Raw genomic sequence first — 27,639 nt, 5'->3', positions numbered from 1 at the left:
ACAGTTGGGGTAAACTCACCTCACATTGCTGCTTCATCCTCAGGTTAGCAATATTGTGCAAATGTAGAACTAGCAATTAGCTAAATGAGCTAACCAACCACCTCTACCATTAGTAGGTTACTACAGACTGTCTTCAAGTTAACTGTGTTTAGTTTTGTGAATGAACAGTGTTTGAATAGTTAACTTTCAAAGAGTGGACCCTTAACACTAAGTCATAACTGAGGAGCATTTAGGAACCATGGCTGCTGTAGTTTCAGTCCTTAAACCAAAATGCTACCCTGACAGATAAAGAATCTTTAAGGCTATTCTGGAGTCTCACAATACCTTCAGCGGTGACTAAATACTGTGCGAGGTCTGTACACAAGCATGTTAGGATGTATAAAAGGAACAGGCATTGTGTACCTAACTGCGGACCTGAAATCAGTTAAATGCCTTTTTCTGCCAATGGTTAAGATCTGGAAAAGTGTTGAGAATGCTGAGTTTATCTATGCTGTTGAGGGCCAGGACCTAACTGTAGCCTATCCAGACTCTACTGTGCATTAATAGAGGTCAAATTTAGGTAGAACCTCATGAGAGAGGCCTATTCTTTAAACTTCTGTACTGACTACTGTTTTCCCTTTACTTGGTAACATGGATGGAACTTCCCTGGATAAAACTTGAAATTTCAGAAGGCCAACTCTCCAGTTACGAAGACATATAGAAATCGAGACTGAAGAAACTAAACAACAGGACTCGTAAACAACCAAATGATACCAAAGGTTTTTTTTATTACAACATTTTCTGTTTCCATTATTGATATAATGGTTTGTGGCAAAATAACATGGTAGCTGAATCTTTACAAAAACCCAAAAGAACAATTTGATCTACAGCTGGAAGCGACCACATGGAAATCATTTCGAGAAACAATTTCTTCCATACAGTAAGACAACTGAGACAGGGTGCAACACAAAAGCTACCCCAAAACCACACTGATAAAAAAAGCACAATCACGTTATTTAAAAAAATAGCACAGTCCATTGGAGTGTTCCCTCATTTCTAGATGGATTCCTTTTTATCTCATTCTCTGTTTTTGCTACAAGAAAGCATTGAAGCAGCACTAATGAGGAGGTGTTAATTATTTACCCACATATAAAAACCAAAGATTGTGCACTTTATCCTAAAATCGAAATTTAAAGAAAAAAAAAATACAACGCCTCATTTTGTGAGCTGGTCACTCGTCGACGAATGCCAAGCCTCAATCGGTTTGATGAAAATTTGGGTGTCCACGTTCCAAGGCCACGCCCCACCCCCCCCCCCCCCCCCTCCCCGCCATCTTTGCTCCTTGTCTTGCGCTGTTAATTTGAAGGCTTGAACCTGAGAATGCTGGGAAGCACACCTAGGTTTCCAGAACCTTCCGTTCTGCTCCGGCTCCTGGTTTCCAGGGGCGCTCTCCGCTCTCTCTTTGATGGGTTTGACAAGGGGTCTCCCCGACCCCTGAAGTTGGTCATGGGGTGGGGTAAGGGACCCTGAAGTTGGTCGTGGGGTGGGGTAAGGGACCAGGGCTGGGTTTTGATCATCCCATCAGACAGTGATGCAGCTTTTTTTTTTTCCTTTCTTTTTTTTTCTTTTCTTTTTTTTTTACATTTCGGTTCCAAAAGTTATACAGCTAAAAGAAGTGAATGAATAGAAGGCAATGCAGGGAAGGGGGGTGCACAGTGCATGATGCCTTTTCCATCTTCACGATGCTGCCTGCTTCTCCTGTTCGATGGCTGCGAAAGAGAGAGAAAAAAAGAGAGAATTCTTACAACCAATTGCAAACTACCACACATGCCAATGCTGTTGACATTGTAAACTACAAGCCTGTATTTTTCAACATTCACTACATACACTCAAACATATCATGTCTACATAACCTATGTTATACTCAAAACTGTAATAATTACGTAATAACGTGGTGGCTCGCATAATCGAATATTCCCAAATGGTCGCCTTACTTTCTTTAGAAGGCAGTGGATTTTTCTCCTGGGTCTCGGTCTTCTTCAGCTTGGTCTTGTCGAAGCTGGTGACCTCATCCATGTTTGGCTTGTCAGACATGATTGCTGAGTGTCTGTGTGGGAGGGGAAAGAGTAAAAATTAATTTTTTATAGTCTGCAAAACCACACCGTCCGCCCGAGTAAGCCACCCTCGAATTCGCAAACGCCCCGTGGCAGTGTAGCCATTGAATTCTTTTGTTCAGTCAGAGCCAGTGCCTTGTGCGATTTGCATCACGTCCCGTTGAATTCACTGACCATGGCATACACACGAGAACAAAAACCGCACCCTTACTGAATAGCCTCTAAGGTGGCCAAAAAAATGAACATTTACATAACAATGGAAGTTCTCACGCTGAGAACGCAGAACGAAAAACGAAATAACGGGTCGCAATAGATGCTCTCAAAAGAGAATTATAAAGCACTTAATATTTTTTTGTGGATTGCAATTCGTAAGAGTGAATGGCGATTTTTGTTTTTCATGTGCGCGGACAAAGATTTGCTAATTCACTTGTTAGGTCTCGTGGAATCAGACAGTTTACTTGCAATCTGAGGAACCACCGCCCAATTCTGCTTTATCTCGGGAGGCAGAATTCTAACGTTCTTTCACAATCTCCCCCGCTGCGTCTTCAGGCAATTATATCTAATTAGCTATTTTTCTGCAGAGTAAATGACTTAAATAGTGTCCAAAATGTCTTAATAACCCATTAGCACACGTACAACTGTAGTTACTGCACAAAGAAGCTTAACAAAAGAAAACGGGCTACCCGATTTGCCTCTGTGTAGTAAAATTAAACCATCTATGCTTATTATTATCATTATTTCATAGTTTAACCAAAAACGAAACGTATACAACATCATGTCTAATCACATCCTTTGTCCTTGAAATTCTACGGGGTTGTGGTGTCACTGCTCTTTCCTATTAAAATTATTTTGTTTTACACCATCCTGTCTTTATGCAAATAGATGCATATCTTTGTTCCTTATGATCACTCGTTACATAATATGAAAAAGTCTAGAGATTCTTACCTAAGTTTGATTGGTTAGCGTTTCTTGCCTCTAGTAGCTCAACGTTGCAGCACTCTGGTGTACTGCTGCGCCAGCATAAAATATATAGGCTGCCGAGAGATATGCAAATTACTCTTTGCGACGTCACCACACAGTTCCCTTAAGCGGCTTCACAATTTCCTGAGGAAAAATTATTTGGAATTTGGGCCCACAAAACATTTTCACTTAGGCATGTCATATCGAACGGGCAATAAAGCAAGTTCTGTCGTTTAAGTCGAAACAGTTATTCCATGTTTAATTTTAAATTCCTACGCAGGTGTTACACAGGGTTAAATCCAAACTCAGGTTAAAGTGGCATTAAAGCGCCACCGTGTGGATAAACGAAACAAGACCCGGATGCCATGCGTTTCCCCCTTATGTTACAGTTAATTATTTCCAGTCCGAGCTGCAGTAGCGGTCGTTAAGAACATTCACACACACACACACATACCCTTCCGAAAAGGGCAAAAACTGAGTGTAATTTTTTTGTAAACCATTAAGACTTCTTAGTGAATGAGTGAGGGACTGCAACAGTTGGCTATGCCGCGCTCACCCAGAATATGGACGGAGACTGTAACATTTACGGTGTCCAATATCGATTCGAATGTAAAACGTGAATTAAACACCAGGTAGGCTGAACAGGCCAAGAGGCAGGCAAATTGATGTAGGCCTACCTAAATGAACGGCTGAGCGTTTAGTCGTCTAACACTGAGAAGGATTCAGAAAACATGCTCATATCGGCCAGTAGGGGCTGTGTGAGCTGACAACATTTCAGAAGTGGATCAAGGAAACAATCAACCGAATTCACGTAGACAGCGCTAGCAGAACTCAGCATAGGCTTAATATTGCATCATTATGGCTGCTATTTCCTTTCATTTCTCCTAAGACCTTATCATTAATTAAATCGATATTACGTTGATCCCACACTAATGTTAACTACTTATCCAGTTCTAGGTTTTATTACAGTGACTGGCTAAAACGCTACAAGGCTCAAATAAACCATAACATTGTGCAAAACGACATTGCTGATAAGAAGATATCGGTTCTCCTTTGGTAGATTGTTTTCATTGAATATTTTCCTTACTAACCAAGGTGATGTAGTCACTCCGACGGTTCACGTGACCTTTGCAAAGACTTTTATTTTGGTATAACAAGAAAAATGACCCGGAAGCATATTTGTCACACTTCATACAACTACATGTGGGTCCTCCAAGAGGTCCACACGTGAATATATTTACAATTTTGATGAGAATAGTGGACCGTTAGAAGTCACGGGAAAGCACAATGAAGTTTGCTTACAAGGTATATATTTTGTGTTTCTTGTTTCTTATTTTCTATGCTTCTGTTTCGAGCATGTTGATAGCGCATGACGTTCACCCATCAGATAAAAGAGTTCTATGGTGTGTGTAGAAATGATCGACCCAAAGCTTATCAGTTTACATTTATGTTTTCTATAGTTTTCCAATTTACTGGGGGCTGTTTATCGCCGCGGGAACCTCACTTTCTGTAAAGACGGCAATTCGGTGATCAGTCCTGTAGGAAACCGCATTTCTGTCTTCGACCTGAAGAAGTGAGTCACTCTTCATCTATTTAAAAGCTCACCTTTGTTAACTGTATTATTTATATATGACATAAACAAGATGCTCATAATGTACTGCTGCCTTTTCCCTACAGTAACAAGTCAGAAACTTTGCCTGTCTCCACTACTAAGAACATCACTTGCGTCGGCCTGTCTCCTGACGGGAATCTTGCCATACTTGTGGACGAAGGTGGGTTACCACCCCAACAGACTTTTAATATTTACATACTCAGTTTGACACAGAGACCAATCAGATTTAGAGCAGGAACAGGCTACAACAGAACTCAGACTAGTGTTGGTAAAATGTTGATATGTTCACTGAAATTATATTTCTTTAACTCTCCGTATTGATTGGTTAAACACTCTTACCAGCTGTGTGTTTGTATGTGTGTGTCATATGTTGGTGCTGAAGATGGAGCAGCGCTATTGGTCAGTTTGGTGACCAGAGCCGTGCTTCACCATTACCACTTTCACAAGCCAGTCCAGAGCGTACGCTTCTCTCCAGACGGCAAGTGAGTTTACGGGACAAACTCAAAACCTCAACCCAGCTCCTCAATACGGTGCCCTTAGAATGTTACACAAATTCACCGTAACTGTCTGTGTTTCGTATATTTATTCTTTCCCGCATTGTAGGAAGTTTGTGATTACAAAGGAGAATGTAGCCCTGATGTACCATGCCCCTGGAAAACAACGTGAATTCAACGCTTTTGTTCTGGATAAGAGTTACTTTGGACCTTATGATGAGACAACCTGCATTGACTGGACAGACGACTCCAAGTATATTCCTTAACGTTCTCTCTGTTCTGTTTGCGTGGTTTACCATTCTGTTTGCTCTTGATTCACAGTTCACTCAAACCATAGCCATTTTACTGTGCTCATTGTCAAGGGTAATTATTGTTTAACACAATAATTAGTCTTGGATATTTTGAGTGTTTCCAACATTTTCAGAAACGTACAGTAGCTTATGTAGTTGTACACGCCTTATTTACAGTAATAGGTTACCTAGAGGGTAGCCCTGACTAGTTCCCCTGAGTGATTCCTCTGTGTGTCCTCCTTTTGTTGGTCCTCAGGTGCTTTGCAGTGGGAAGCAAAGACATGACCACATGGGTGTTTGGAGCAGAGCGATGGATCAATCTGATCTACTATTCTCTGGGTGGCCACAAGGACATCATAGTCAACTGCTTCTTTGAGAAGGACAGTCTCGACGTAAGTGACCACTAGAGGGAGCCACAAGCATTTTTTGGGGTTTTTTTTTTTTTTTTTTTTTTTTTTTACAAATCAGAATTGATCCATTGAGGGAATGTTTGTGTCACCTACTTAATTTATCGCTCAACAGCTGTACACTGTGAGTCAGGATGGTACGCTTTGTATCTGGGAGAGCAACACCGAGTTAGACGGCTTGCTAAAGGGACCCAAGTATTCAGAACGCAAGAAGAAAGAGCGAGAGAGGAAAAAAAGAACAGAAGAAGAAGAGGAGCAGGAGGAGGAAGATGAAATGGAGGAGTTGGGAGAGGACGGAGAGAAGAGGTCAGAGGTCATTAAGGGGAGTGCCGACGCACCGGAGGAACAGGAGGGTGTCAAGAACGTCCGCTACAAACAGAAAAGCAAGTAAGTCACACAGGGCGTTCCAAACCTTCTCAAGGTATGACCTGCAAGAACATGCACGTTTTTTCCCATGATGCACCAAGCATTTTATGTATCTCTATAAGTAAACTCAGACACAAATGTAATCAGAGTGTGCGATGTCCATAACACCAAGTGACTAATATCAGCCTATAAAATTAGAGACATCAGTTGCTGAAAATGATATTTGCATGTTATTGGCTTATTTGATACTGTTAATATGAGATAAAATGTGCATCGACATTTTAAGCAAACATAGCCCACAGTTCATTCCAGTAACAATGCAGTATCCGTTAAATGAGGATTTACTTGTTGGTACAGTAATATGTTTAAGTTATTGTCTTAGTTTGTATTTTGCATTCTGTCTTATGGAACTGAAATGGGGTCCTGTTACAGGCATTTCTTCAACAAAGAGGGCGACTTCAACAAACTGACAGCCGCTGCATTCCACAAGAACACACACATTCTGGTGACTGGCTTCGCTTCCGGTGTCTTCCACCTGCACGAACTTCCCGATTTTAACCTCATCCACTCACTAAGGTCTGTCCGAAACCTAAAAACGATACCCATGTATGTGGACCATGGTGTTCCTCATCTATGCCACTCCACATAGCACACGTACAGTATATCGATAACTTTGCTAATATTTGTCATGTTTTTTGGGGTTTTTTTTTTTTTCATTTTAGTATCTCAGATCAAAGGATTTCCACCATAGCAGTTAACAGCACTGGAGACTGGATCGGCTTTGGCTGCTCAGGTAAGCGTTTCATTATTTTAACTGTTTTTTTTTTTTTCTCTTGGGTCCGTGGCTGGCCAGCGGCGCTTTAAATGAGCTGACTGTCTCTGTGCTGTGATACAGGACTGGGCCAGCTGCTGGTCTGGGAGTGGCAGAGTGAGTCCTACGTCTTCAAACAGCAAGGACACTTCAACAACATGGCCTCTCTGGCCTACTCCCCTGATGGACAGTATTTAGTTACCGGAGGGGATGATGGGAAAGTGAGTTGTTTTATGGCACTGTTGGTGGATGTGTTGTACTGAGTAGGTCAATAACAGGGAAGAAAATTCCCGGGTGTGTTTCCTATCTGGCGGCCCAGTAAACTTTATCCTTTCGCTACCTTCATTCAGTCACTTTTAATCAAACATCAGTTTGTTGCCTCAGATGCTTCAAGACCCGATGTTTTAATTTAAACCTTGTTTCATGCCTTAACCCAAATGCAGTATTGACTATATGGCAAAGTCCTTGTCCTGTCATTGTTAAGAGGCACCAAAGAGAACTCTTGCTACTGCTGTTGGGCAGTGTCAGTTAGACGATTCAGACGATTACGAGTCGATTCAGACGGTTTGCGTGACTGATCCGTGTTTTGGACGGCAGGTGAAAGTATGGAACACGAACAGCGGCCTGTGTTTCGTCACTTTTACCGAACACACCAGCAGCATCACCAGCGTCACCTTCACCTCCAGCGGCTTCGTCGTTGTCAGCGCCTCCTTGGACGGCACCGTCAGGGCCTTCGACCTCCACAGGTAGCCTCTTCACTGCACCATCTTTACTGTAGCAGAAAAATCAAACAGACAGTCCGTACCAATGCTGCGCATGTTTTTCTCTCGTCGCTGTTACGTTGCGAGCACTCTGCTCAGAAATTCGATTACACTGTTTTTGGATAAAACAGAGCTGCTGATCCTGTTTGCATTTCCTGATTTCATTTGGGGAATCTATTATGAATTGATAGTTGTGGAGGAGATGCATACAGGGATTTTTTTTTCTTTTGCTGTGATCATTTTTTGGAGGTAGCAGACATAAACACTTAATCTGTTACAGTTACATATCATTGTTAGAGGAACTGGCAAATGCTCCCTTACAGAAGAGCCTGTATGTGAGTATTTGAAGGGGCTTACACTGCAGGTCTCTGTTCATTCTCGATGCCTTTGAGGGAAAAGAGATATTGTTAAACGGCTTTAATGGAACTCTGAATGATGTGGAAAAGTCTGCAGGCGAAACAAGGAGTTATTACCGAGTTATTACACACTGAAATATTAAAGGAACTGCAATATTAATGAAGAGGACACTGAGGAGAACACAGGAAAAAAACAGTAAATTGCATGCTACAACAGAGGCTCCATTTTGTGTTAAGAGTAGGAACATGAACAGAACATTAACAAAACGGGAGAGTCCGGGGGGAGGGGGGGTGTTGTTGTACAGGTGTGAGAGAACACATCAGAGAAAAACAAAACAAACAAAAAAAATATACAAGAGAAGAGAGGGGAAAATGAACAGAGAGAAATAAGGTACTTCAGTATACCCCACTGTCCTCTAAAACACCAATAAAGATTTTGTTCTTACAGTAAGATGAGATTGTTGATGTTTGAGCCGTCGTTTAGTTAGATCTGATACCAAAAAAGACCCACATTTACCATGCAAAGAAAATGTACTACCCCCTTGTCATGCATCCTGTCTTTGGGCAGACCTGAGGGCTTTGTTTTCTGCTGTAGCAGAGGTAATGGTTTCTAATTTGGTCAAAGCCCATGTTTTTTGCATTTCTGTGCTCCGCACTTAAACCAAACCAAAGCTCAGTTATTGGGAGGTCAGTGGACATCTGGGCGGCTTCTAACGAGTTCTGGGTTGTTGTTTTTTTGTTTTTTTCCCCTCAGATACCGTAACTTCCGGACCTTGACATCACCGCGGCCGGCCCAGTTCTCCTCCCTGGCCGTGGACGCGAGCGGGGAGCTGGTGTGCGCAGGCGCTCAGGACTCGTTTGAAATCTTCCTCTGGTCCATGCAGACAGGTCGACTGCTGGAGGTCAGTGACGGCAGCCTCTGGAAAAACAACGCGGCGTCGGGCAGCCCGTAGCGCTTTGAATATTCAGTGATATTACCTCAGTAAAAGCGTATTCCACATCAAGTTTTTGATGGCTGAAAATGTGTTGCAAATTCCTTTTTTTTTTTTTTTCCTTAAATGTCAATGTACAGCTGAAGAAAATGTAAATTACTGTTCAACTCGGTCCAATTAAAACATTACACACACACACTTCACTTAATTAAGAGTGAAACTTTATGATTTGTCTGTTTTTGGAACAGGTGCTGAGTGGGCACGAGGGACCGGTCAGCGGCCTGTGCTTCTGTCCAGTGCAGTCGGTTCTGGCCAGTGTGTCCTGGGACAGGACAGTCAGGCTTTGGGACATGCTGGACAGCTGGCAGACCAAAGAGACTCTCCGCCTCACGTCCGACGGTACGAACAGTGATTCAGTCATTAGAGACGAAAGTAGAGAAAGGGAACGCATGTAAACGTGTAGGAATGTGAGAGCTGGTGAGAGAAACTCGTGTGTGTGTGTGTGTGTGTGTGTGTGTTTCAGTGTGTGTTTGAGAGTGGTTACTCATGAGAAATTGAAACACACTGAAAGGTGGTTTTGGTTTGCTTGTGAAACCAAGACACAATGAAGTCCAAGTCTTACATAGAGAGTGAGAGAGAGAGAGAGAAAGAGAGACAACATGGACATTCTTCCATCTTCTGTCTCCCAGGACTGGCGGTAACATATCGGCCAGACGGGCAGGAGCTGGCGGTAGCCACCCTGGACGGAGAGATCTCCTTCTGGAACCCTCAGTCAGCCACGCAGACCGGCTCTATCGCCGGACGCCACGACCTGCAGACGGGCCGCAAAGAGACAGACAAGATCACCGCCAAGCAGTCGGCCAAGGGCAAGTGAGTGCCACGCGGAGCGTATGTTCCCCCGCTGCTCCAGACCAGGGCACACGGCTGGTCTTTATTTACAGGCTACGTGTGATCAGGGCCTAATTATACTGCTCACTTTATGAAACCGACACCTCTGCTTTTGTAATTAGATTCAGGCAACGTTTGAGAGAACTCGCTTTTTAGCGCTGAGAATAAACACAGAGCTCGAGATGTTCCTGTCGTGTTTTGCGGCAGAAATCGTAATTTGATACGTTGTTGTCTATTGTAATAAATCAAATAACTTTAACTTTAACTTAACCTTGCTAGGTTTTTGTTGCAAATGTGACCCAAACCAGTTTATCGGCGGTTTATCAGCAGGTATTGATTATGAACACGCTTGTTTTTTTTTTGTGTGTGTGTTTGTGTGTGTGTGTGTGTGCGTGTGTTTCAGGTCTTTCACGTCCCTTTGTTACTCAGCGGATGGCGAGTCCATTCTGGCAGGTGGCCAATCCAAGTTCGTTTGTATCTACAGCATCAAAGAGCAAATCCTCATGAAGAAGTTTGAGATCTCCTCCAATCTGTCTCTGGACGCTATGGAGGTACTGCCTAACCAGCTCACACCCCAGACAGAGACGGAGGACCATAAAGAATGCAAATTCACATGAACAGATCACATTCCAGCAGGATTCCTCAAGACTGGTCTTGTGGATTTGGAGACCTGCCGGTTTTTTGCCCTCACCTCATAATTAGAGGTTGATTTTTTGGGGTGGGGATTTTTTTGTTTTTTGTTTTGTTTTTTACCTGAAAAACAAGTGCGTTCACTCCCCCAGTGAATCACAGACCACACTGTTTGGTTAACAAGGCGTCCAGCAGGACTCTGGACCCGCATGACCAGATTTGAAGACCGTTGTGTTAAAGTGACAAGTGGCGACCAATAGTTGTATCAAATCTTTTGTGACCATAAGTGGTTTCTGTAGATTGCGCAACACTTGATTGCAAGTGAAAGGTTTTTTGTCGGGGAAAAAAAAAACAAGTGCTCCGTCCCACAATGACCTCAGATTGGCAGTTAATCACCCGTGATTTGATGGTAGTTTGAACATAGTGACTGTCACGCAGTATAGTTGACCTAGGACTGTTTTTGTGGATTTGTTTTCTTTTTTTTTTTTTCAAAGATAGGTTTTATTTCAACCATCCCTCACAGCTCCTAACCCCATCAAAGGGCTTTTTATGCGAGGATGTGTTTTACCGACAGAAACAGATGGTTTCTTTTTGAAAGCTACATAATTTATATTTCAGGGGAAGACGGCGGTTTGTCGCCATGGCAATACACTTGACTTCTGCAGCTAAGACAGTAAAAAAAATTGCATAAACGTCTTTATAAAGAACACAGCAGGTTGGATAGTGTTGTAGTCATGTTTTTTAGATGCACTGAATGCAGGAAGACCTTCAAGTATAGCCTATGGCAGCATAGCTATTTATGCTGCTGAATACTTTTTATATACCCTAAATACACACCCAGACGTATACAATGGCACTTGCTCTGTGTGTGTGTTTGTGTGTTGGTGTGTGTGTTGGGGTGTGTGTGTGTGTGTGTGTTTGTGTTAATGCTGTGCTCTGGTTGCCTGCCCCTCACAGGAGTTTTTGGACCGGCGGAAGATGACGGAGTTTGGCAGTGTGGCGCTGGTGGATGAGGGGGTGGGTGACGGTGACGGTGTAGAACTCAGTCTGCCTGGAGTCAGGAGAGGTGAGGCTCGTCCTTCTGCCTGCCGTTCTTACCTTTCAAAGAAACTGCCTTTTTTTTATACCAGTCTTATTTCCTAACTCATAACAGCGTGACCTGTCTCAAGGCTTCCTCATGTTTGTAGTCGCTGCAGAAGTCTCCTGCAGGGAGTGCAGCGATTGTAGTTTGTCAGAGATGCTACTTAATTGATTTCCTCGGGGGGGGGGGGGGGGGGGGGGGGGGGCGCCAAGGACGTAAACTGAATTTTCTCCTGTTGCTCTTTTATTGTGCCTCTAAGGTGATATGAGCTCACGCCATTTCAAACCAGAGATTCGGGTTACCTCTCTCCGGTTCTCCCCCACTGGTGAGTGACATCTCTTTTGCTTCTCTCTGAATGTGTGATTCCTTAGGAATGGTCTTGTGGATTTGGAGACCTGTCGGTTTTTGCCCTCACCTCATAATTAGAGTCTGTTTTTTAGGGGGGCGGGGGGGGGTCCATCTGGGAAACAAGTGTGTTCACTCTTCAGCGAATCACAGACCACACTGTTTGGTTTATACAACACCCAGCAGGTGTTAACCAAGTGACCAATGGTTTTATCAAATCTTTCGTGACCATAAGTAGTTTCTGTAGATTGCGCAACACTTGGTTGCAAGTAAAAGATTTTTTGTGGACAAAAAAAATTTAAAAAAGTGCATTGTTCCACAAAGACCTCAAATTGGCAGTTAATCACCCATGATTTGATGGTAGAGTTTGAACACAGTGACTGTCACGCAGTATAGCTGACCTAGGACTGAAATATACATTTCTGAAATCTACAGTTTATTCTTCTACAATCTACAGTCTGTTCTTTCTGAATGTGTAGTTCTGTTAGAGATAAATGTGTCCAGTGGTTGTCTTGTGGGACTTTGTTATGACAGCTTTGACAAACAATCCGTTTCCTCCAATCAGGACGCAGCTGGGCAGCAACGACCACCGAAGGTCTGCTGATCTACTCACTGGACACATCCTTGGTCTTTGACCCTTACGACCTCGATTTGGATGTCACTCCCGCAAGCGTGCGTCAGCAGCTGAGGCGAAAAGAGTGGACGTCGACCATCATGTTAGCTTTTCGACTTAACGAGGCTTCCCTCATCACAGAGGTGCTAGAAACAGTACCGTTCGACCAAAGTGAGTACAACATAAACACTCAATTAAACAATTAAAACACCACTCAAATAATGTCTTTTTTCCCCCGTATTGTTTGTACCGCAGCAAGAGGGCCAAAACTAACTAGTTATGGGACAATAAATCGAAATTCGGTATATCGCAGTCCAAAAACATTACGATCCATTTCTTAAGTCAGAAAATGATATCGTGATATTTGCTACTTTGTATTGTACCCTACCTTCTAGAAATGAAAGTTTCTTTGGCTGCGATTCTCAACTTAAGTCTACAGCTGAGACTCTTATTCAATTAATGTGCATAGACTTTATAAACGAGCACATTCTTCCCCTGAATATACGTCGCATAGCAATATGCAAACACAATGCGTACAAACATGTCATTGATTGATTGAAAATGGGCAATTATGATGCCTTAACAATGAAAGTACTAATGGAATTATGGTATCTTGTTATCTTAAGCATCATTTAAAAACTAAGATTTATTTCAGCTAATCGTAACATTACTATCAGTATAAAAAAATGCATCACGTACATGTGTCATTGAAAACTGCTATTTAAAATGACTGAATAACAAAAACCTAAAGGGATTTATAGTATCTTGTTATGCAAAGAAATCATTTCTGTTCATAATATAGAGACACATACTTAATGTATGATTCATGATGTCATGTTAGTCATTTAATTTAATATGTTAGATTAACCTTGCTGCTGGGAAGCACTGAGGTAGCTTGTATTTATGACACTTTTGTTGTATTTCTGATCTTTATGAGAATTACTGTCGTTACTTTGATCTCTTTATGTGTTGTCTAGTAGAGAACTTTATTCAAATGAAAATTTATTTTGTACTTTCTGAATATTCATACTATGTCACTGAACTGTTATTAGACTCTACCGAATCATGGTGATATCAAATCGTGAACCTCATAGTGTATATTGAACCAAATCGTGAGATCACTATATGGTCCCATCCCTACCTCTAACTGTATCTGACATTATTCCACATTTTGGTGAATGAATGCAGGCATGTGGGTTGTTAAATAATTATTTTTCTGGGCGAGCTGGTTAAGCTGGGTCTTGGTACTGTGTTGCAGTCGAGGTGGTTTGCGCCTCACTCCCAGACGTGTACGTGGAGAAACTGTTGGACTTCGTGGCCTCATCTCTGGAGAAGTCAGGTCACCTGCAGTTCTATGCCACTTGGGTTGAAAACCTGCTCACCATACATGGACAGAAGCTTAAGAACCGGTGAGGACCACCACACACACTCACACACACAGACGCCCACACACCTCCCTAAGGTGCTGGAAAGTGAACATCTCTTTAAGTTTGTTCCTGTCAGTGATGACAGTTTGAGAAAGATCCAATCTGGATAACTGTAGAACAGAGAATAGAGTCCCAGCAATGAGGGTCATTACTGTTTGAGACGCGAAAGAACCAATAGAGAGCTATGTAGGAGCAAGTGGATATGACCTAAGTCAGTTTGCTGCATTACCAATTGCTGTGAAAATATCTTTCTCCCCATCCAATAAACAGATCATCAGCAGTCCTGCCCACTGTACAGTCACTACTAAAAGGCATCAAGAGGCACTACGATGACCTGTCCAAGCTGTAAGTTGGAGCTCTTTTCTTCTCATTTTTAACTGAAGCCTTGTATTTAACTAGAAGACGCATTATAGGAAAGTTTTGTTATGTGAGAATACTGATTCTAAAATGGGGTGTGTGGTTAAAAGCTAGCATTATATATAAGGCTAGTGTCTTTCAGTAAGTGTCTGTAGAAGTGTTTTTGTTTACACGTTTGTTTGTCTCTGCAGATGCGATTGGAATATGTACACCATCCGCTACACCACGGCCCTGTCCAAGCAGAGAGGACTGAAGAGGCCCGAGGCAGAGACACACAGTAGTGAAGAGGAGGTGATGGAATCAGAGGAGGAGGAGGAGGAGGAGGAGGACATGACATGTGAGCCTCTCATAGTAGAGACAGACTCTCTCACATAGATCATTGAGAGAGAGAGGGAGAGAGACTCCAGAATCAAAGTCTCTCTGTGAAACTGCGACCTGTCCCTAAGCAACACAACCTGAGTGCTGTTGCAGAATGATAAACTGGCTTATGGAGGGGGTGGGCTACAGTGCCATTCACAGAATACAGACCTGTTTTTTTTGGACAGCATCAGTGACTTTGGAGGTTGAAAGTCATAAAAAAAAACCATTCATGGACTTTTTATACGTACTAATCTCTTTATGTTGTATTTTTTTTTTTGTTTGTAAAAAAAAAATCAATTAAACAGTGGAAAAGATAACTTTAAGGAAACTTTTACGGTGTCATCCTCATTTCGGTTTATTTATTTATTTTTTTCAGTTTATTTCTTGAGCCAGTTATATCTGCAGAGGGAACTAAAAACTGAATGTTTGAAGGATTGCTCTGGAATCAAAATGCTCCTTACAAAACTGTCCTTCTGTGAGACTGCACTGATTCTTCCACGATTTGAAATTCAAGCACTTGTCATAGTTCAAAGGTACTATTCTACAAACATAGGCCATCTGCTCAATGTTAATGAATCACTGTTTACCACCAAACCCTGTGTAGTCGTACCTTCTTTTAGTTTTAAAGCACAGATACGCGCTTTTGCCAACTAATAACTCTGCCATGATATTTCCAGACTGCTCAGTGAGATTTTTCAGGCTCTGCAGCAGATGGTTGTGAAGAGTCACCACTTTCATATTAAAAATATGTATTAAGGTAAACTGATCACCCTTAAATTCATCACACGCCAGCTGATCAAGGATAGGATCTAGTGTTTCACAAAGCGGTGGATTAACTGTAGAACAGGGAGTAGAGTCCCAGCAATGACGTTACCGTTACTGTCATTACTGTTTGAGACAGGTTGTGTTAAAAAAAATACAAGGAAGAACCAATAGGGAGCTGTGTAGTAGCAAGTGGATTTGATTCAAGTCACCCAAGTTTTTTGCATTACCAATCGGTGTAAAAATATCTTTCACCGTTTTTATTCATGGATGCTACCCAAAAATTTAATGTGTCTCAGTGTTATACACTGACAAATGAATAGCAAACACTGAATTACATATAAATGTATAGGTTACCATTTGTTTTAAATTGCTTTGAAATGTATCAAAGATTTTTTAAATAATTTGTTTATACATAGTATGGTCATCTGAAGCATAAAGCTTGCACAGATGCTCTGTCATATACAAACACAAATCGGTAAATGGAATACAGTGAGAGGTAGGCCTAGTTAACAGATTTCAAAGCGATAAGGTGAAAAACAGCCTCGAAGTCTGAAACCGTGTTGTCTTTCAGATCTTGTGGTTGGAAAACATTAAACTCTTGAACCGTGAAGCCCAGATTTTTCAGCAAATCCTCGATATTGCTCTGGGTCAAAGAAAGACAGGAGAATTTCTGTCCCGCCACCGTGTAGAAGGTTTCTCCAAGCACACCAACCATCACCAACGCTCCGTCGGGTCGCAGGAGCGCACGCAGGCTACGCAGAGCGCGGCTGTAGGTCTCAGTATCTTTACATGCCCCTTCAAGGCACAGAGACGTGATCACACAGTCCGCGGGCTCTAGGTTCAGGGGATGGAAAGGATTCTCTAGACGAACGTCACATTTCAACACACGCTTCACTCGCTGCCTCAGTTCACTTTCCACTTCTGACGGGCTTCACCACAATGACAGAAATAAACAAATGGAAAAGGACATGGTTTCCTTTGCAAAGCAACAGGTTTTTGAGACCTTATAAATTTTTTTTTAAAACTTTTAGTCTTATTTTGATTTTGATTTCTTACCTTCTTCCTTCCAGCTCACACACATATTGGATGACTGGTTTCCAGTTAAAACATCCCTCCTCGGCTTTTAGCCATTTCTCAATTTCCTTGCGATTTCTGTCAGTGTAATCGGACAGCACGAACTCATCAAAATACTTTGAAGCACTAATCACGCTGTGAATAGTAGGTCCGCTTCCAACATCAATCAGTGTTCGACCTCTGTACTTCCCTGAAAGCGAGACAAATTTCATGAAAATAACAAATCCGACAAGCAGTCAAGAAGTGTACTCCAAAAGAGAATCTACTTACCACTAGAAAAAGTCTTGCTCAGAGATTGTAAAACGAAAGTAAGGAAATTTTGCTCGTCTGAGTGACCCTGTGGACTAGAGTAAAACATGTCATTGTATGCTCTAGAATCAAAACATCCCTGATAAAATTCTCCCTCAGTGAATTTTTGGGATTCCATCACTATCCACTTAACTACTGTAAAGCTTGTGTATTCTTTGTGTGTGTTCACAAATAGTTTAGAAAGAAGTGAACCGAAACAGAAATGTTCGATGTATACTCCCTATAGGGGAGTGTGTACGACGAACTGAGGAATCGGGCGGAGTTTAAATGCTTAGGCAATCCTGCTCAGAACGTCTGAAAAATATTTGGGGCACAAATTACGATTTGTCTTGTTCAGGTATCTTTGAAAACACTATGGCGTCCAGAACGCTTCTTAAGAGTCTTTTTAACAGACTATCCACCAAAGACCGCTTGCACTCAAATGTGTTGAATAATCTTTTTAACACAGCAGCAAACCCCACCATAAATGCATTACGCGACATTGTGAGGTGGGGACGACCAGATAAGCTCCGTTTTCGGTGGTTATAAATGCATTCATAGCGAAAGAGTAAGCATATCTGGTGTCTCTAATAGCCATATAATGTCATAGAAACGATTAGGCTAGTGTAAATTGATAGAGAAAATTATTTTAAACTACATATATTGAGTTCGAATTAACACTTTCTCAACTTCGAGGAGTGGCCTATCTCTTCCCTCTTAAGCAGAGGCACTCCAAAATTGGGTAACACTCCCCGTTTCAAAATCAAACACAGCTCCGACACCTTGCGACAGATCAGTCAGTCAGAGAACCCCATTAGTAAAGATTACGCTCAAGAACGTTAAATAGAGATCAGAACTAAACTAACTGACCACACACACGTGGTGGATTTCACATGGGAAATTGGATGCTTGTTATGAATGGAATGACAGTTTCATTGTTATTTTGGTTGATTCCATTGAATCATCATACTTGAATATTCCCTGTATATTTGATTGCTTTAATACAGGACAGTAGTTAACTTATTATTTTAAACAATGATTTTGTTTGTATGAAAATCTCTTTAAAACTCTAAATTCTAAGAGTTCCTGGTGGCATGAAAAACTGACACAATCTTATTTCTTATCTTATTTCTTTTCACCACACACACACACGTGCCCACATACCTCCCTAAGGTGCTGGAAAGTGAACGTCTTTTTAATTTTGTTTCTGTCAGTGATGACAGTTTGAGAAAGGTGTGATATGGTTAACTGTAGAACAGAGAGTAGAGTCCCAGCAATGAGGGTCATTACTGTTTTAGAAGACAAGGAAGAACCAATAGAGCTGTGTAGGAGCAAGTGGATATGACCTAAGTCAGTTTGCTGTTGCATATGTATTAAGGTAAACTGATCAACCTTAAATCCATCACACTCCAGCTGATCAAGGATAGGATCTAGTGTTTCACAAAGCGGTGGCATAACTGTAGAACAGAGAGTAGAATCTCAGCAATGAGGGTCATTACTGTTTAAGATGGATTGTGTTAAAAAGACAAGGAAGAGCCAACAGAGAGCTATGTAGGAGCAAGTGGATATGACCTAAGTCAGTTTGCTGCATTACCAATTGTTGTGAAAATATCATTCTCCCCATCCAATAATACAGATCATCAGCAGTCCTGCCCACTGTACAGTCACTACTAAAAGGCATCAAGAGGCATTACGATGACCTGTCCAAGCTGTAAGTTGGAGCTCTTTTCTTTTCATTTTTAACTGAAACCTTGTATTTAACTAGAAGACGCATGATAGAAACGCTTTGTTACGTGAGAATACTGATTCTAAGGAAGGAAGGAAGGAAGAACCAACAGAGCAGCTGTGTAGGAGCAAGTGGATTTGATTCAAGTCACCGCAGTTTTTTGCATTACCAATCGGTGTGAAAACATCTTTCACCGTTTTCATTTGTGGATGCTACCCAAAAAATTGAATGTGTCTCAGTGTTATACACTGACAAATGAATAGCAAACACTGAATTACATATAAATGTGTAGGTTACCATTTGTTTTTAATTGCTTTGAAATGTATCAAAGATTTTTTAAATATTTTGTTTATACATAGTATGGTCAGCTGAAGCATAAAGCTTGCACAGATGCTCTGTTATATACAAACACAAATCGGTAAATGGAATACAGAGAGGCGTATAGGCCTAGTTAACAGATTTCAAAGCGATAAGATGAAAAACACCTTCTGAGTCTGAGAGCGTGATGTCCTTATCTTGTGGTTGGAAAACATTAAACTCTTGGACCGTGAAGCCCAGATTTTTCAGCAAATCCTCGATATTGCTCTGGGTCAAAGAAAGACAGGAGAATTTCTGTCCCGCCACCGTGTAGAAGGTTTCTCCAAGCACACCAACCATCACCAACGCTCCGTCGGGTCGCAGGAGCGCACGCAGGCTACGCAGAGCGCGGCTGTAGGTCTCAGTATCTTTACATGCCCCTTCAAGGCACAGAGACGTGATCACACAGTCTGCGGGCTCTAGGTTCAGGGGATGGAAAGGATTCTCTAGACGAACGTCACATTTCAACACACGCTTCACTCGCTGCCTCAGTTCACTTTCCACTTCTGACGGGCTTCACCACAATGACAGAAATAAACAAATGGAAAAGGACATAATTTCCTTTGCAAAGCAACAGGTTTTTGAGACCTTATAATTTTTTTTTTAAACTTTTAGTCTTATTTTGATTTTGATTTCTTACCTTCTTCCTTCCAGCTCACACACATACTGGATGACTGGTTTCCAGTTAAAACATCCCTCCTCGGCTTTTAGCCATTTCTCAATTTCCTTGCGATTTCTGTCAGTGTAATCGGACAGCACGAACTCATCAAAATACTTTGAAGCACTAATCACGCTGTGAATAGTAGGTCCGCTTCCAACATCAATCAGTGTTCGACCTCTGTACTTCCCTGAAAGCGAGACAAATTTCATGAAAATAACAAATCCGACAAGCAGTCAAGAAGTGTACTCCAAAAGAGAATCTACTTACCACCAGAAAAAGTCTTGCTCAGACGTTGTAAAATGAAAGTAATGAAATTTTGCTCGTCTGAATGACCCTGTAGACCAGAGTATAACATGTCATTGTATGCTCCAGGATCAAAACGTTCCTGATAAAATTCCCCCTCAGTGAATTTTTGGGATTCCATCATTACCTATACAACTACTGTAAAGCTTGTGTATTTTTGTGTGTGTTCACAAATAGTTTAGATAGAAGTGAACCGAAACAGAAATTCGGTGTATTTTAGTCCCTTCGACGAACTGAGGAATTAGGCGGAGTTTAAATGCTCAGGCAATACTGCTCAGTAGGCTCAGAAGGCTCTTGTAGTCCATAGTCCGCAGTGAAAGTGAAGCTGACGTCACGCCGTGTTGAATTTTGAGTAACTTTTTGTTTCTGAAAAATATTTAGAATTAAAAACGATTTGTCTGGTTCAGGTGTCTTTGAACCCGCTTAAAGGGCATCCGGTCAGTATAAGAGTCCTCTTAATATCCACCAGAAACCGCTTGCACTCAAATGTGTTAAATAATGTGTGGTTAGTTGGAAGTACGCAATAAAAGACAAATTACACCACACGTCGTTATTTAAGGGATAATGCATAGTCCGCCGGTCATTATCGAAAAATAAATCCCGACAGGACGAACAGGACCCCGATGCGCAGTGGTTACTTGCCAAAATGATAAAGGAAACTTCACATAATATTTAATTGTACTAATTTTATTGCTGTTTCGTGGCTTCCACTGAGAAAAATAGTCCTTCTAGCAAATAGAACTGTAAAGTTGCAGGTGCTGAAGGCTACTTGCAGACTCGTCAATGTGTTGCAGATTACCATATATTTCCGTTAAATTAACGGACTACATGCGGAATGATATGAAAGATCTGAATCAGAAGCTCAAAACCCGTTGTCAATGGCAGCGGTCATTATCGAGAAATATCGGACCTCTGAACGATGGGATGGCCCATTCAATACAATAGAACTTTTTGCAGCATTCTGAGGAGTCGTATAATAAGAAATACTTAAGATAGCATCAAACCCTGTAACCATAAATGCATTAAGCGACATTGTGAGGTGGCTACGACCAGATAGCCTGAGTGACGTCTTCGGTTGTTCTAAATTAGGCTAATTTATAACGCTGGAGTCACCATATTTGGTGTCTCCAAAAGCCATTTAATGTCATAGAAACGATTAGGCTGGTTTACGTTGAGAGAGAAAGTTATTTAAAAATGACTAAACTGACTTCGAATTAACACTTTCCCAACTCCCCTTCGAGGAGTAGGCTATTTCCTCCCTGTGAGCACTCCAAAAAGGGGTAGCACTCCCCGTTTCTAAATCTATACACAACCGACACCTTAGACAAGTCAGTCAATCAGAGGACCCGATCAGACCAAAACTGAACAGTGACCAGAACACGTGCTGGATTTGACATGGGAAATCGGATGCTTGTTATGAATGGAATGACAGTTTCATTGTTATTTTGGTAGATTCCATTGAATCATCATACTTGAATTTCCCCCGTGTGTTTGATAGCTAAAATACAGGACAGCAATTGAATTATTATTAACAATGTTTTTGTTTGTCTTTAATAAGGTTATGAAAATGTCAGAAAAACTCTAAATTTTAAGAGTTCCTGGTGGGATCAACAGTTGACACAATATTGCCCCCCCCCCCCCCCCATCCCCATTCAGGAAGAATTATGTCGTAATTACAAACAACAGTGAGCATAGCTTTCCTGTAGTTTACCTCTCTACTCGAATTATTATTGGTTTTGAGAATGTCAAACTTGGTATGTATTGCTCTGTTCTGGTGGCACCGAAGATAGCCGTGGATATGGGCTTGATGGTTCAAAAACGCATCATGTAATTGTAGCATTAATCATTTTGATCTTAATACCCCTGAATGTTTATACATTATTTATATAATTTACTAAACGACACCACATTTACAGTGCTAATTAATATCCAAAGCTTGACACTTTTTTTATTATTAAATATTGTGCTTAGATTGGTTAGCAAATACACTTTTATTTTGAAGTTGGTGAGACCCAAAGAACCGGAAGTCACGTTACTCTAGACTTCACAGTGCGATTTGCACCGATGTAATTATTTTATTATTGTGTTGTTCGTTAGGACTGTGTGTGTATTTTTACAATGTCCGAATCGCCAGATACGCGGAGCTTAGTCTCTGCGTCCTCCCAGCTCAATTTAATGGAAATAGATGCGGTAAGGTTCCTTGTTGCTTTTTCTTTTTTCATTGGCTGCTTCCACCTTCTCTCTGTCGTCGCTTTAGCTGTTTTGTTGTCAGTGACAGTTTTCTGACATTAGAATCGGATAAGTATATTTTACAGATGAGTGAGATGTCAGTGGCTGCTTTAACACTGCTCTCGGTAACTAGCCACGTACCCGTTGTTTAGACAGTTTTCATGTGACACTTGTAGTCTATTCTGGGTTTAAGTAGCCTACTCTTCATCTGTTTATTTGACAATTATCAGCTGTCCTGCTCTTCAGCATTGTTCTTGTCATACGTTTTTAATACTGTCTGTCTTATTTCTGTCTCTCATATTTCTTCGCTGTTGTCCTCACAGTTACAGTACATGAACAGCAGTTGTACTGTCATAGAAGAGCCAGAGCCCGGCTGATTGCATTCTCCTTCTTGTTATGTTCAGTAAACTGTTAACCGACGTCATGTTCATTTCAGATTGATGATAAAGAGTTTGACATCCCTCAAGTTGACACCCCTCCAACCCTTGAAAGCATTTTAAATGAGGTGAGACAAAATTCTCTCTGCCAATTTGTCTCTATGCTCCTTTCTTTCTTTCTTTCTTTCTTTCTTTCTTTCTTTCTTTCTTTCTTTCTTTCTAGCCAGCACCGGTTTCTCTGATGTTTTACAGAATTTCTAAATTCAGTTAATAATGGATAATCAGTAAATATTGTCAGCTTTGGACGATACCTGCACTGTTATGCCAAATTTACGTCTGTGTCTTGAACCTAAATTGTGCTCTCAGCCTGATGATGAAGATGAACCGTTCATCCTTGAGGACACGTGTCTGCTCAACACAGAAAATATCGACGCTCATTCCTGTGAGACTTCGTCTTTAGCCAGCTCTGACAGTGGAGACCGCACACACCTGAAGAGGTACCAGCTTACCAGTACCAACGCGCTGGTACCTGAGCCAGAATCATGAGATTTTGAAAATGTTTGAATATGTTCATGAGCATCAGACAAGAAAAAAAAGCACAACTTTTTTTGTTTTGTCAGTAGTGCTAAATTCCCTCTGGATTTAAAGTTGTGTGGTTACTATACAGATCTTTTTGTTTTTTAAAATAAGATGTGTCTCTACAACAAAATCATATTTATGTCATCTATCAGACACTCACTAAAGCACCAGATAGCAGTAATATTAGCCAACATGGTTAAAGACCCATCTTTGAAGGGTTACTGAATAGCGTATGTTAAATGTGGCAGTTTTGTCTGTTGTATTGTCTGTGTATATTTGTGTGGTGTTGCTTTTCCCTACAGGAGGAGAAAGGCAGTGGAGACCACAGCCATGGTACATGGCTCTGTCCTGAGACACAGCATCCTCAAAGGCATCTCAGCCCAGATGATTTCTGCTGCCGTAAGTGCCCTTCACTGACTGGAACTCAACCAGGCTGTCTTAGCAACATTCCTGCTTTGACTGTGAAGTGACAGGGTCTTCTAAACAGGCGGAAGTCACATTGCGCTGTTGTGCTCAGCTGTATTTAAAAGAAATATTGGAGGAGTTTAGAAGTCTCTCAAGATGAAACGGTTGAGTTTTGTGGTCTGATTTTTGTTTAGGTCTTTGTAGGTTTATGTTTTGCCTTATCTTAAACACAAAAGGAGTTTTTATATGCTCTGACACCAGAAAATATGTTTGTTTTTTGGGTTTTTTTGGTATCCAAGTTCCTTTTTTTTTAATCTCACCTTTTTGTTCCTTTTTTTTTTTCTATTTGTAGGACAAAGTTGATGCTGGGTTGCCAACTGCCATAGTAAGCATGCACACATCTGTGTCATACTCTGTTGTTTCATTACTACCTGCCCCTTTTTTCTTTATTCATCATTTCTAAAATGTGGTCTGTGCTTTTAGACAGTGTCCAGTGTGATTGCAGTAGGAACTTCTCATGGTTTGGCCCTGGTGTTTGGTAAGCTTTACATTATATGAATTCTAAAATTTTTTTCTATGCTGTGTACTTGAGGTGGATCAGAAATAAATCATTTTTTTTAATCAGAGCAGAATGGAATGTTTGTCGATGGGCCATTTGCCATAATGACCTAACAGAACTTTTTTATCAGACTTTGATTTTGAATTTGAACTTTGGAATCTCTCTGCAAGCTTTTGTGAACTGCATGTTATACATCTGTTATGTATCTGTACTGATAAACTCCATATGGAACAAGTATGTAGTAAATATGTTACTGTAGAAACTTGAAGGTCATGTGTTAAAATCAGTGTGTCATTGTAAACTGTTCTCGGACTGTCTTCTTGCTCTGGCTTGTCCCGGGCGGGACGGACAGGAAAAGGTAACACCCCATAGTTGTCTGTCATATTTCATATTTCTAATACTCTTTTATATCCCTGTTGTGGCATGGCGGTAGCAGCATGCTATATGTGCTATTCTACTGCATTGCACTCACACAGCTGAGAGGTCCGCATTGAAAAGGGTGCTAAAACGTTCGCTGGCATGATCTTGGTGCTCGCTTCTGAAATGTCCTGATGGATATTGGGTCTTGATGTTGTGTGGTTGACTAACTGAGTGAATTTGGTTGTTTTCTGAGAAACATCTACCTTGAATATGAGTTTTTGCTGCTATAAAACATTTGTTGCCTTATGAAAGCATGTTTCCATGCCAAGTCATTTTTGTTTTTTATTGCCTGTGGGCTTATTTGGGAGTGGTCGAGTACATTCATTATTCTCTGAATGGGTGGCTGTTTCAATCTGAGGTCTCTTGGTTTCTCTGCCGGTTCTATGTCTAATGCCAATTAGGGCTGGGCGATTAATCGAATTGTATTTTCAGTTGCAATTTTGGCTTCCAATAATAATGAAAACAAGATAATTGAGATAAAACTATTATTGTGCCGCATTATTTATTTAAATGTATATATCAGGGTTTCCGTTGGCCGGTAATTACTCTTCATTTTGCTTAATCATTACTGTTCCTTAAATAGTCTAACTGATTTTAGGTTGTTGTCATTCTTTCGTCAACCTACGTGTACATTATATTTGCGTTTGTAACACAGACTGTTATTGAAACGTGACCAATAAGTTTCAAATTTGCCTGGCAAAATAAATTCTTTCCGGACACTGGACTGGTACAAAAAAATCCTAGCGGAAACCATGGTATAAATAAATAAATAAATAAGCAATTAAATGAAATTTATTGTTTATTTTATTTATTTATCTCAATTTTTTTGCATTTTTTCAATTTGTTTTTCAGTTGAAATATATTTAAAGTTCAAGAAAATCCGCCGTTAAAAGACAAGTTTTCTTTAAAAAAAAGTTCAATAAATGCATGATGTTTCCAGAGTCAATGAGTAATCGTATTAAATAATCATGATTATGATTTTTGCCATAATCGAGCAGCCCTAATGCCAGTGTAATGTGACTACTGATTTGTTTGTTGTGTTAGACGATAAACTAAACCATTAATGATTATTGATGTGGTATGCGGCTCCCAGAATGCTTTGCGCTGATTCCCGATGAAAATACATTTCAGATCACAACCAGGCGTTACGGCTTTGTCTGGGCACCACGGCAACGGGGGCGGAGTTTGGAGCGGTCTCTGCTCTCAGTATCAACCATGACTGTACCAGACTGCTGTGTGGTTTTGCCAAGGGCCAGGTGAGGATTGGTTTACCTTCCTCTTTGAAACAAAAGGCTGGTTACTGCTGGAAAACATCTGTTCATCCTGCATCACCAGGATGTTGCCTTTGGCTCAGTTTCATGATGCGTTTGGTATCTGTTATGGTCCCCTTGTCTGAGAAATTCTGATGACTGGATAAGCACACAGTAGTACACAACAGACTAAACCCCACAGATTTCCTAGCATAGTGTTTGATTAGTTACAAATGACAGGGTTACTAATGTGAGACATTTTATCGCTAATTTGAAAAAAAAAAAAAAAAAAGTGCATCAGAATACAAAACATGGTACTATAGAGTGCATTAAATTTCCACTGTTAAATGAACTGAGAATGTGTGTATTGTTCTACAAGGGACCAGTGTGTCAGGGTGACCTTTACACTTGTGAGTTTGCTGTGCTCCCAGGAGCAGAAATATGTGTTAGGCATAGGTTAGGGAACAAGTGTTTGTGTTTTAAACTGATCACTATCTCTTGAACTGAGATGACCTTATAAACCTGATAAATGAATGATACCGACAAAGCTCCTTCTGGTAGAGGTGAATTTCCCTTTTTATGTCCTTCAATGATTTTTATCTCTGCATCCAATCAAACTCATACGCAGATTACCATGTGGGATCTGGCCAATGGGAAGCTGTTGAGAACCATCACAGATGCCCACCCCCCTGGGACTGCCATCTTACACGTAAAGGTAAAACAACTCTTACTACTCAGCCAGGAACTGGGAAAAACATTCCTTAACCTCCTTATTTTTAGTCAAGGGTCTGGCCCGGCTAGTGTTTGGTACCGTAGATGTATAAAACTGTAACATATTTAATTTATTTCTTTGTGCCAACACATGTTTAAAAAAAAAGTTGTAACTCTTTCACTGTTTCCCCTCAGTTTACAGATCATCCAACACTGGCTGTGTGCAATGACAGTGGGGGGTCAGTGTTTGAACTGTCATTCAGGTACGTCCAGAAATGTCCGCTCAGTGTCACATCTGTAAGATTGTATAAATGTATATAAACTGCATCGGTGTATTCCCTTTCTTATTTTGGAATAAATGTGCGTGTTTTACAAGGATAATGAAACATGTCTGCACTTACATAAAAGATGAAGCCTTTTCAAAATGTCAACATATTTAGTGAATAATTCAGAGAATAACGAATATGAACTGTGGCTTCCCATTGAGCCCATGAGGAATAGAAAAAAATGAACTGAAAACATGCTCCAACACAGCAGCAAATGTTCTGACACAGAAAACACTCATATTTAGATGTTGTCCAGAAATGAGTGAAATTCACATTTGACAAGTATTGTCAACAACAAAAAACTCACAATATGCTGTCTTGAGTCAAAATAAGCCTTAAAAAACATTTCAGAGAGCAGAATTTTTTTTTCAAAGTTCTGTAAATTTAGGAACTTTGTAAAGTTGTGAAGGACAGAGAAGTGAGGTGGAGAGAGTGTGTTTTAGCCCAATGGGTTCCTCAGATCAGTCACGCACAGAGCAGATCAGCCCTCAGTGGACATTACACTCAGACAGAAATGTCAGCATCTCCTTTTCCTTTCGCTCTTCAAAAACGTCCTGCATTATTGATGAACTAAAAATGAGTATATATTTTGGCACTTATTATTGCACTTACGTTTTTGCATCTTAGCCCTCTGAAATACCTCTTTTGAACTTCACTTTGACTCCAGACGAGACAGTCTAAAGCACTGATACACTAGTATTTCCAAACTAGCAGACTGAGTTCACCCATACGCCCCCCCCCCCCCCCGCTCCTGACCTCACCCCACCCCACCTGCCCAAACAAGCAGGCTATTTATCCCTATTCATATCTCTAGTGTTGACACACA

The 27,639-nt window shown here is 41.0% G+C and overlaps 5 protein-coding genes across 7 annotated transcripts in view; 2 read left to right on the top strand and 3 right to left on the bottom strand.

Annotated features, from left to right (window-relative positions):
• Nucleotides 1-747: 747 nt before the first annotated feature.
• Nucleotides 748-3,096, bottom strand: LOC115816659 (thymosin beta-11). The gene is made up of 3 exons (XM_030779694.1): nt 3,039-3,096; nt 1,974-2,086; nt 748-1,748 (listed from the first exon to the last, which is right to left on the bottom strand). The coding sequence occupies exons 2-3, from the start codon at nt 2,071-2,073 to the stop codon at nt 1,717-1,719; spliced, it is 132 nt and encodes a 43-aa protein (XP_030635554.1). The 5' UTR covers nt 2,074-2,086; nt 3,039-3,096; the 3' UTR covers nt 748-1,716.
• Nucleotides 3,097-4,267: 1,171 nt separating this feature from the next.
• Nucleotides 4,268-14,964, top strand: pwp2h (PWP2 small subunit processome component). The gene is made up of 21 exons (XM_030780094.1): nt 4,268-4,358; nt 4,514-4,626; nt 4,731-4,825; nt 5,048-5,147; nt 5,269-5,412; nt 5,706-5,841; nt 5,972-6,243; nt 6,655-6,798; nt 6,945-7,015; nt 7,118-7,254; nt 7,631-7,779; nt 8,905-9,052; nt 9,331-9,481; nt 9,772-9,952; nt 10,374-10,521; nt 11,558-11,666; nt 11,941-12,006; nt 12,592-12,810; nt 13,898-14,048; nt 14,337-14,411; nt 14,615-14,964. The coding sequence occupies exons 1-21, from the start codon at nt 4,341-4,343 to the stop codon at nt 14,796-14,798; spliced, it is 2,811 nt and encodes a 936-aa protein (XP_030635954.1). The 5' UTR covers nt 4,268-4,340; the 3' UTR covers nt 14,799-14,964.
• A 1,038-nt stretch (nt 14,965-16,002) lies between these two features.
• Nucleotides 16,003-17,069, bottom strand: zgc:64002 (nicotinamide N-methyltransferase). Its single transcript, XM_030780097.1, has 3 exons — nt 16,893-17,069; nt 16,605-16,812; nt 16,003-16,477 (listed from the first exon to the last, which is right to left on the bottom strand). The coding sequence occupies exons 1-3, from the start codon at nt 17,047-17,049 to the stop codon at nt 16,051-16,053; spliced, it is 792 nt and encodes a 263-aa protein (XP_030635957.1). The 5' UTR covers nt 17,050-17,069; the 3' UTR covers nt 16,003-16,050.
• A 1,308-nt stretch (nt 17,070-18,377) lies between these two features.
• LOC115816917 (nicotinamide N-methyltransferase-like) lies at nt 18,378-20,160 on the bottom strand. Its single transcript, XM_030780096.1, has 3 exons — nt 19,922-20,160; nt 19,634-19,841; nt 18,378-19,507 (listed from the first exon to the last, which is right to left on the bottom strand). Exons 1-3 carry the CDS (start codon nt 20,079-20,081, stop codon nt 19,084-19,086), a joined length of 792 nt encoding a protein of 263 aa, XP_030635956.1. The 5' UTR covers nt 20,082-20,160; the 3' UTR covers nt 18,378-19,083.
• Nucleotides 20,161-22,075: 1,915 nt separating this feature from the next.
• vps8 (VPS8 subunit of CORVET complex) overlaps nt 22,076-27,639 on the top strand; it is a 77,581-nt gene continuing 72,017 nt past the window's right edge. Inside the window, exons 1-10 of one of the 3 annotated variants that reach the window (XM_030779990.1) lie at nt 22,076-22,147; nt 22,623-22,691; nt 22,930-23,060; nt 23,445-23,541; nt 23,900-23,932; nt 24,031-24,085; nt 24,459-24,464; nt 25,658-25,782; nt 26,405-26,491; nt 26,683-26,750. In XM_030779990.1, coding sequence (XP_030635850.1) covers nt 22,076-22,147; nt 22,623-22,691; nt 22,930-23,060; nt 23,445-23,541; nt 23,900-23,932; nt 24,031-24,085; nt 24,459-24,464; nt 25,658-25,782; nt 26,405-26,491; nt 26,683-26,750 — 743 coding nt within the window. The remainder of the gene's footprint in view (nt 22,148-22,622; nt 22,692-22,929; nt 23,061-23,444; nt 23,542-23,899; nt 23,933-24,030; nt 24,086-24,458; nt 24,465-25,657; nt 25,783-26,404; nt 26,492-26,682; nt 26,751-27,639) is intronic. The other 2 variants (XM_030779989.1, XM_030779992.1) reach the window with 2 other exon arrangements.

This window comes from Chanos chanos, chromosome 7 (genome assembly GCF_902362185.1).
Source record: "Chanos chanos chromosome 7, fChaCha1.1, whole genome shotgun sequence".
NCBI lineage: Eukaryota > Metazoa > Chordata > Actinopteri > Gonorynchiformes > Chanidae > Chanos > Chanos chanos.
Note: the sequence above shows the minus strand (reverse complement) of the source record. Positions and strands in the feature narration are given on the sequence as shown.

Excerpts from the sequence above, each read along its gene's own strand:
- zgc:64002 (XM_030780097.1), bottom strand. The coding sequence starts at position 17,049 with ATGGAATCCCAAAAATTCACTGAGGGAGAATTTTATCAGGGATGTTTT. Across the intron at positions 16,813-16,892 it reads GAGCAAGACTTTTTCTAGTG|GGAAGTACAGAGGTCGAACA; the intron begins GTAAGTAGATTC and ends TCTCGCTTTCAG. Across the intron at positions 16,478-16,604 it reads TGTGAGCTGGAAGGAAGAAG|CCCGTCAGAAGTGGAAAGTG; the intron begins GTAAGAAATCAA and ends ATTGTGGTGAAG.
- LOC115816659 (XM_030779694.1), bottom strand. The coding sequence starts at position 2,073 with ATGTCTGACAAGCCAAACATGGATGAGGTCACCAGCTTCGACAAGACC. Across the intron at positions 1,749-1,973 it reads TCCACTGCCTTCTAAAGAAA|CCATCGAACAGGAGAAGCAG; the intron begins GTAAGGCGACCA and ends TCTCTTTCGCAG.
- LOC115816917 (XM_030780096.1), bottom strand. The coding sequence starts at position 20,081 with ATGATGGAATCCCAAAAATTCACTGAGGGGGAATTTTATCAGGAACGT. Across the intron at positions 19,842-19,921 it reads GAGCAAGACTTTTTCTGGTG|GGAAGTACAGAGGTCGAACA; the intron begins GTAAGTAGATTC and ends TCTCGCTTTCAG. Across the intron at positions 19,508-19,633 it reads TGTGAGCTGGAAGGAAGAAG|CCCGTCAGAAGTGGAAAGTG; the intron begins GTAAGAAATCAA and ends ATTGTGGTGAAG.
- pwp2h (XM_030780094.1), top strand. Across the intron at positions 10,522-11,557 it reads TGTCTCTGGACGCTATGGAG|GAGTTTTTGGACCGGCGGAA; the intron begins GTACTGCCTAAC and ends TGCCCCTCACAG. Across the intron at positions 11,667-11,940 it reads TCTGCCTGGAGTCAGGAGAG|GTGATATGAGCTCACGCCAT; the intron begins GTGAGGCTCGTC and ends TGTGCCTCTAAG.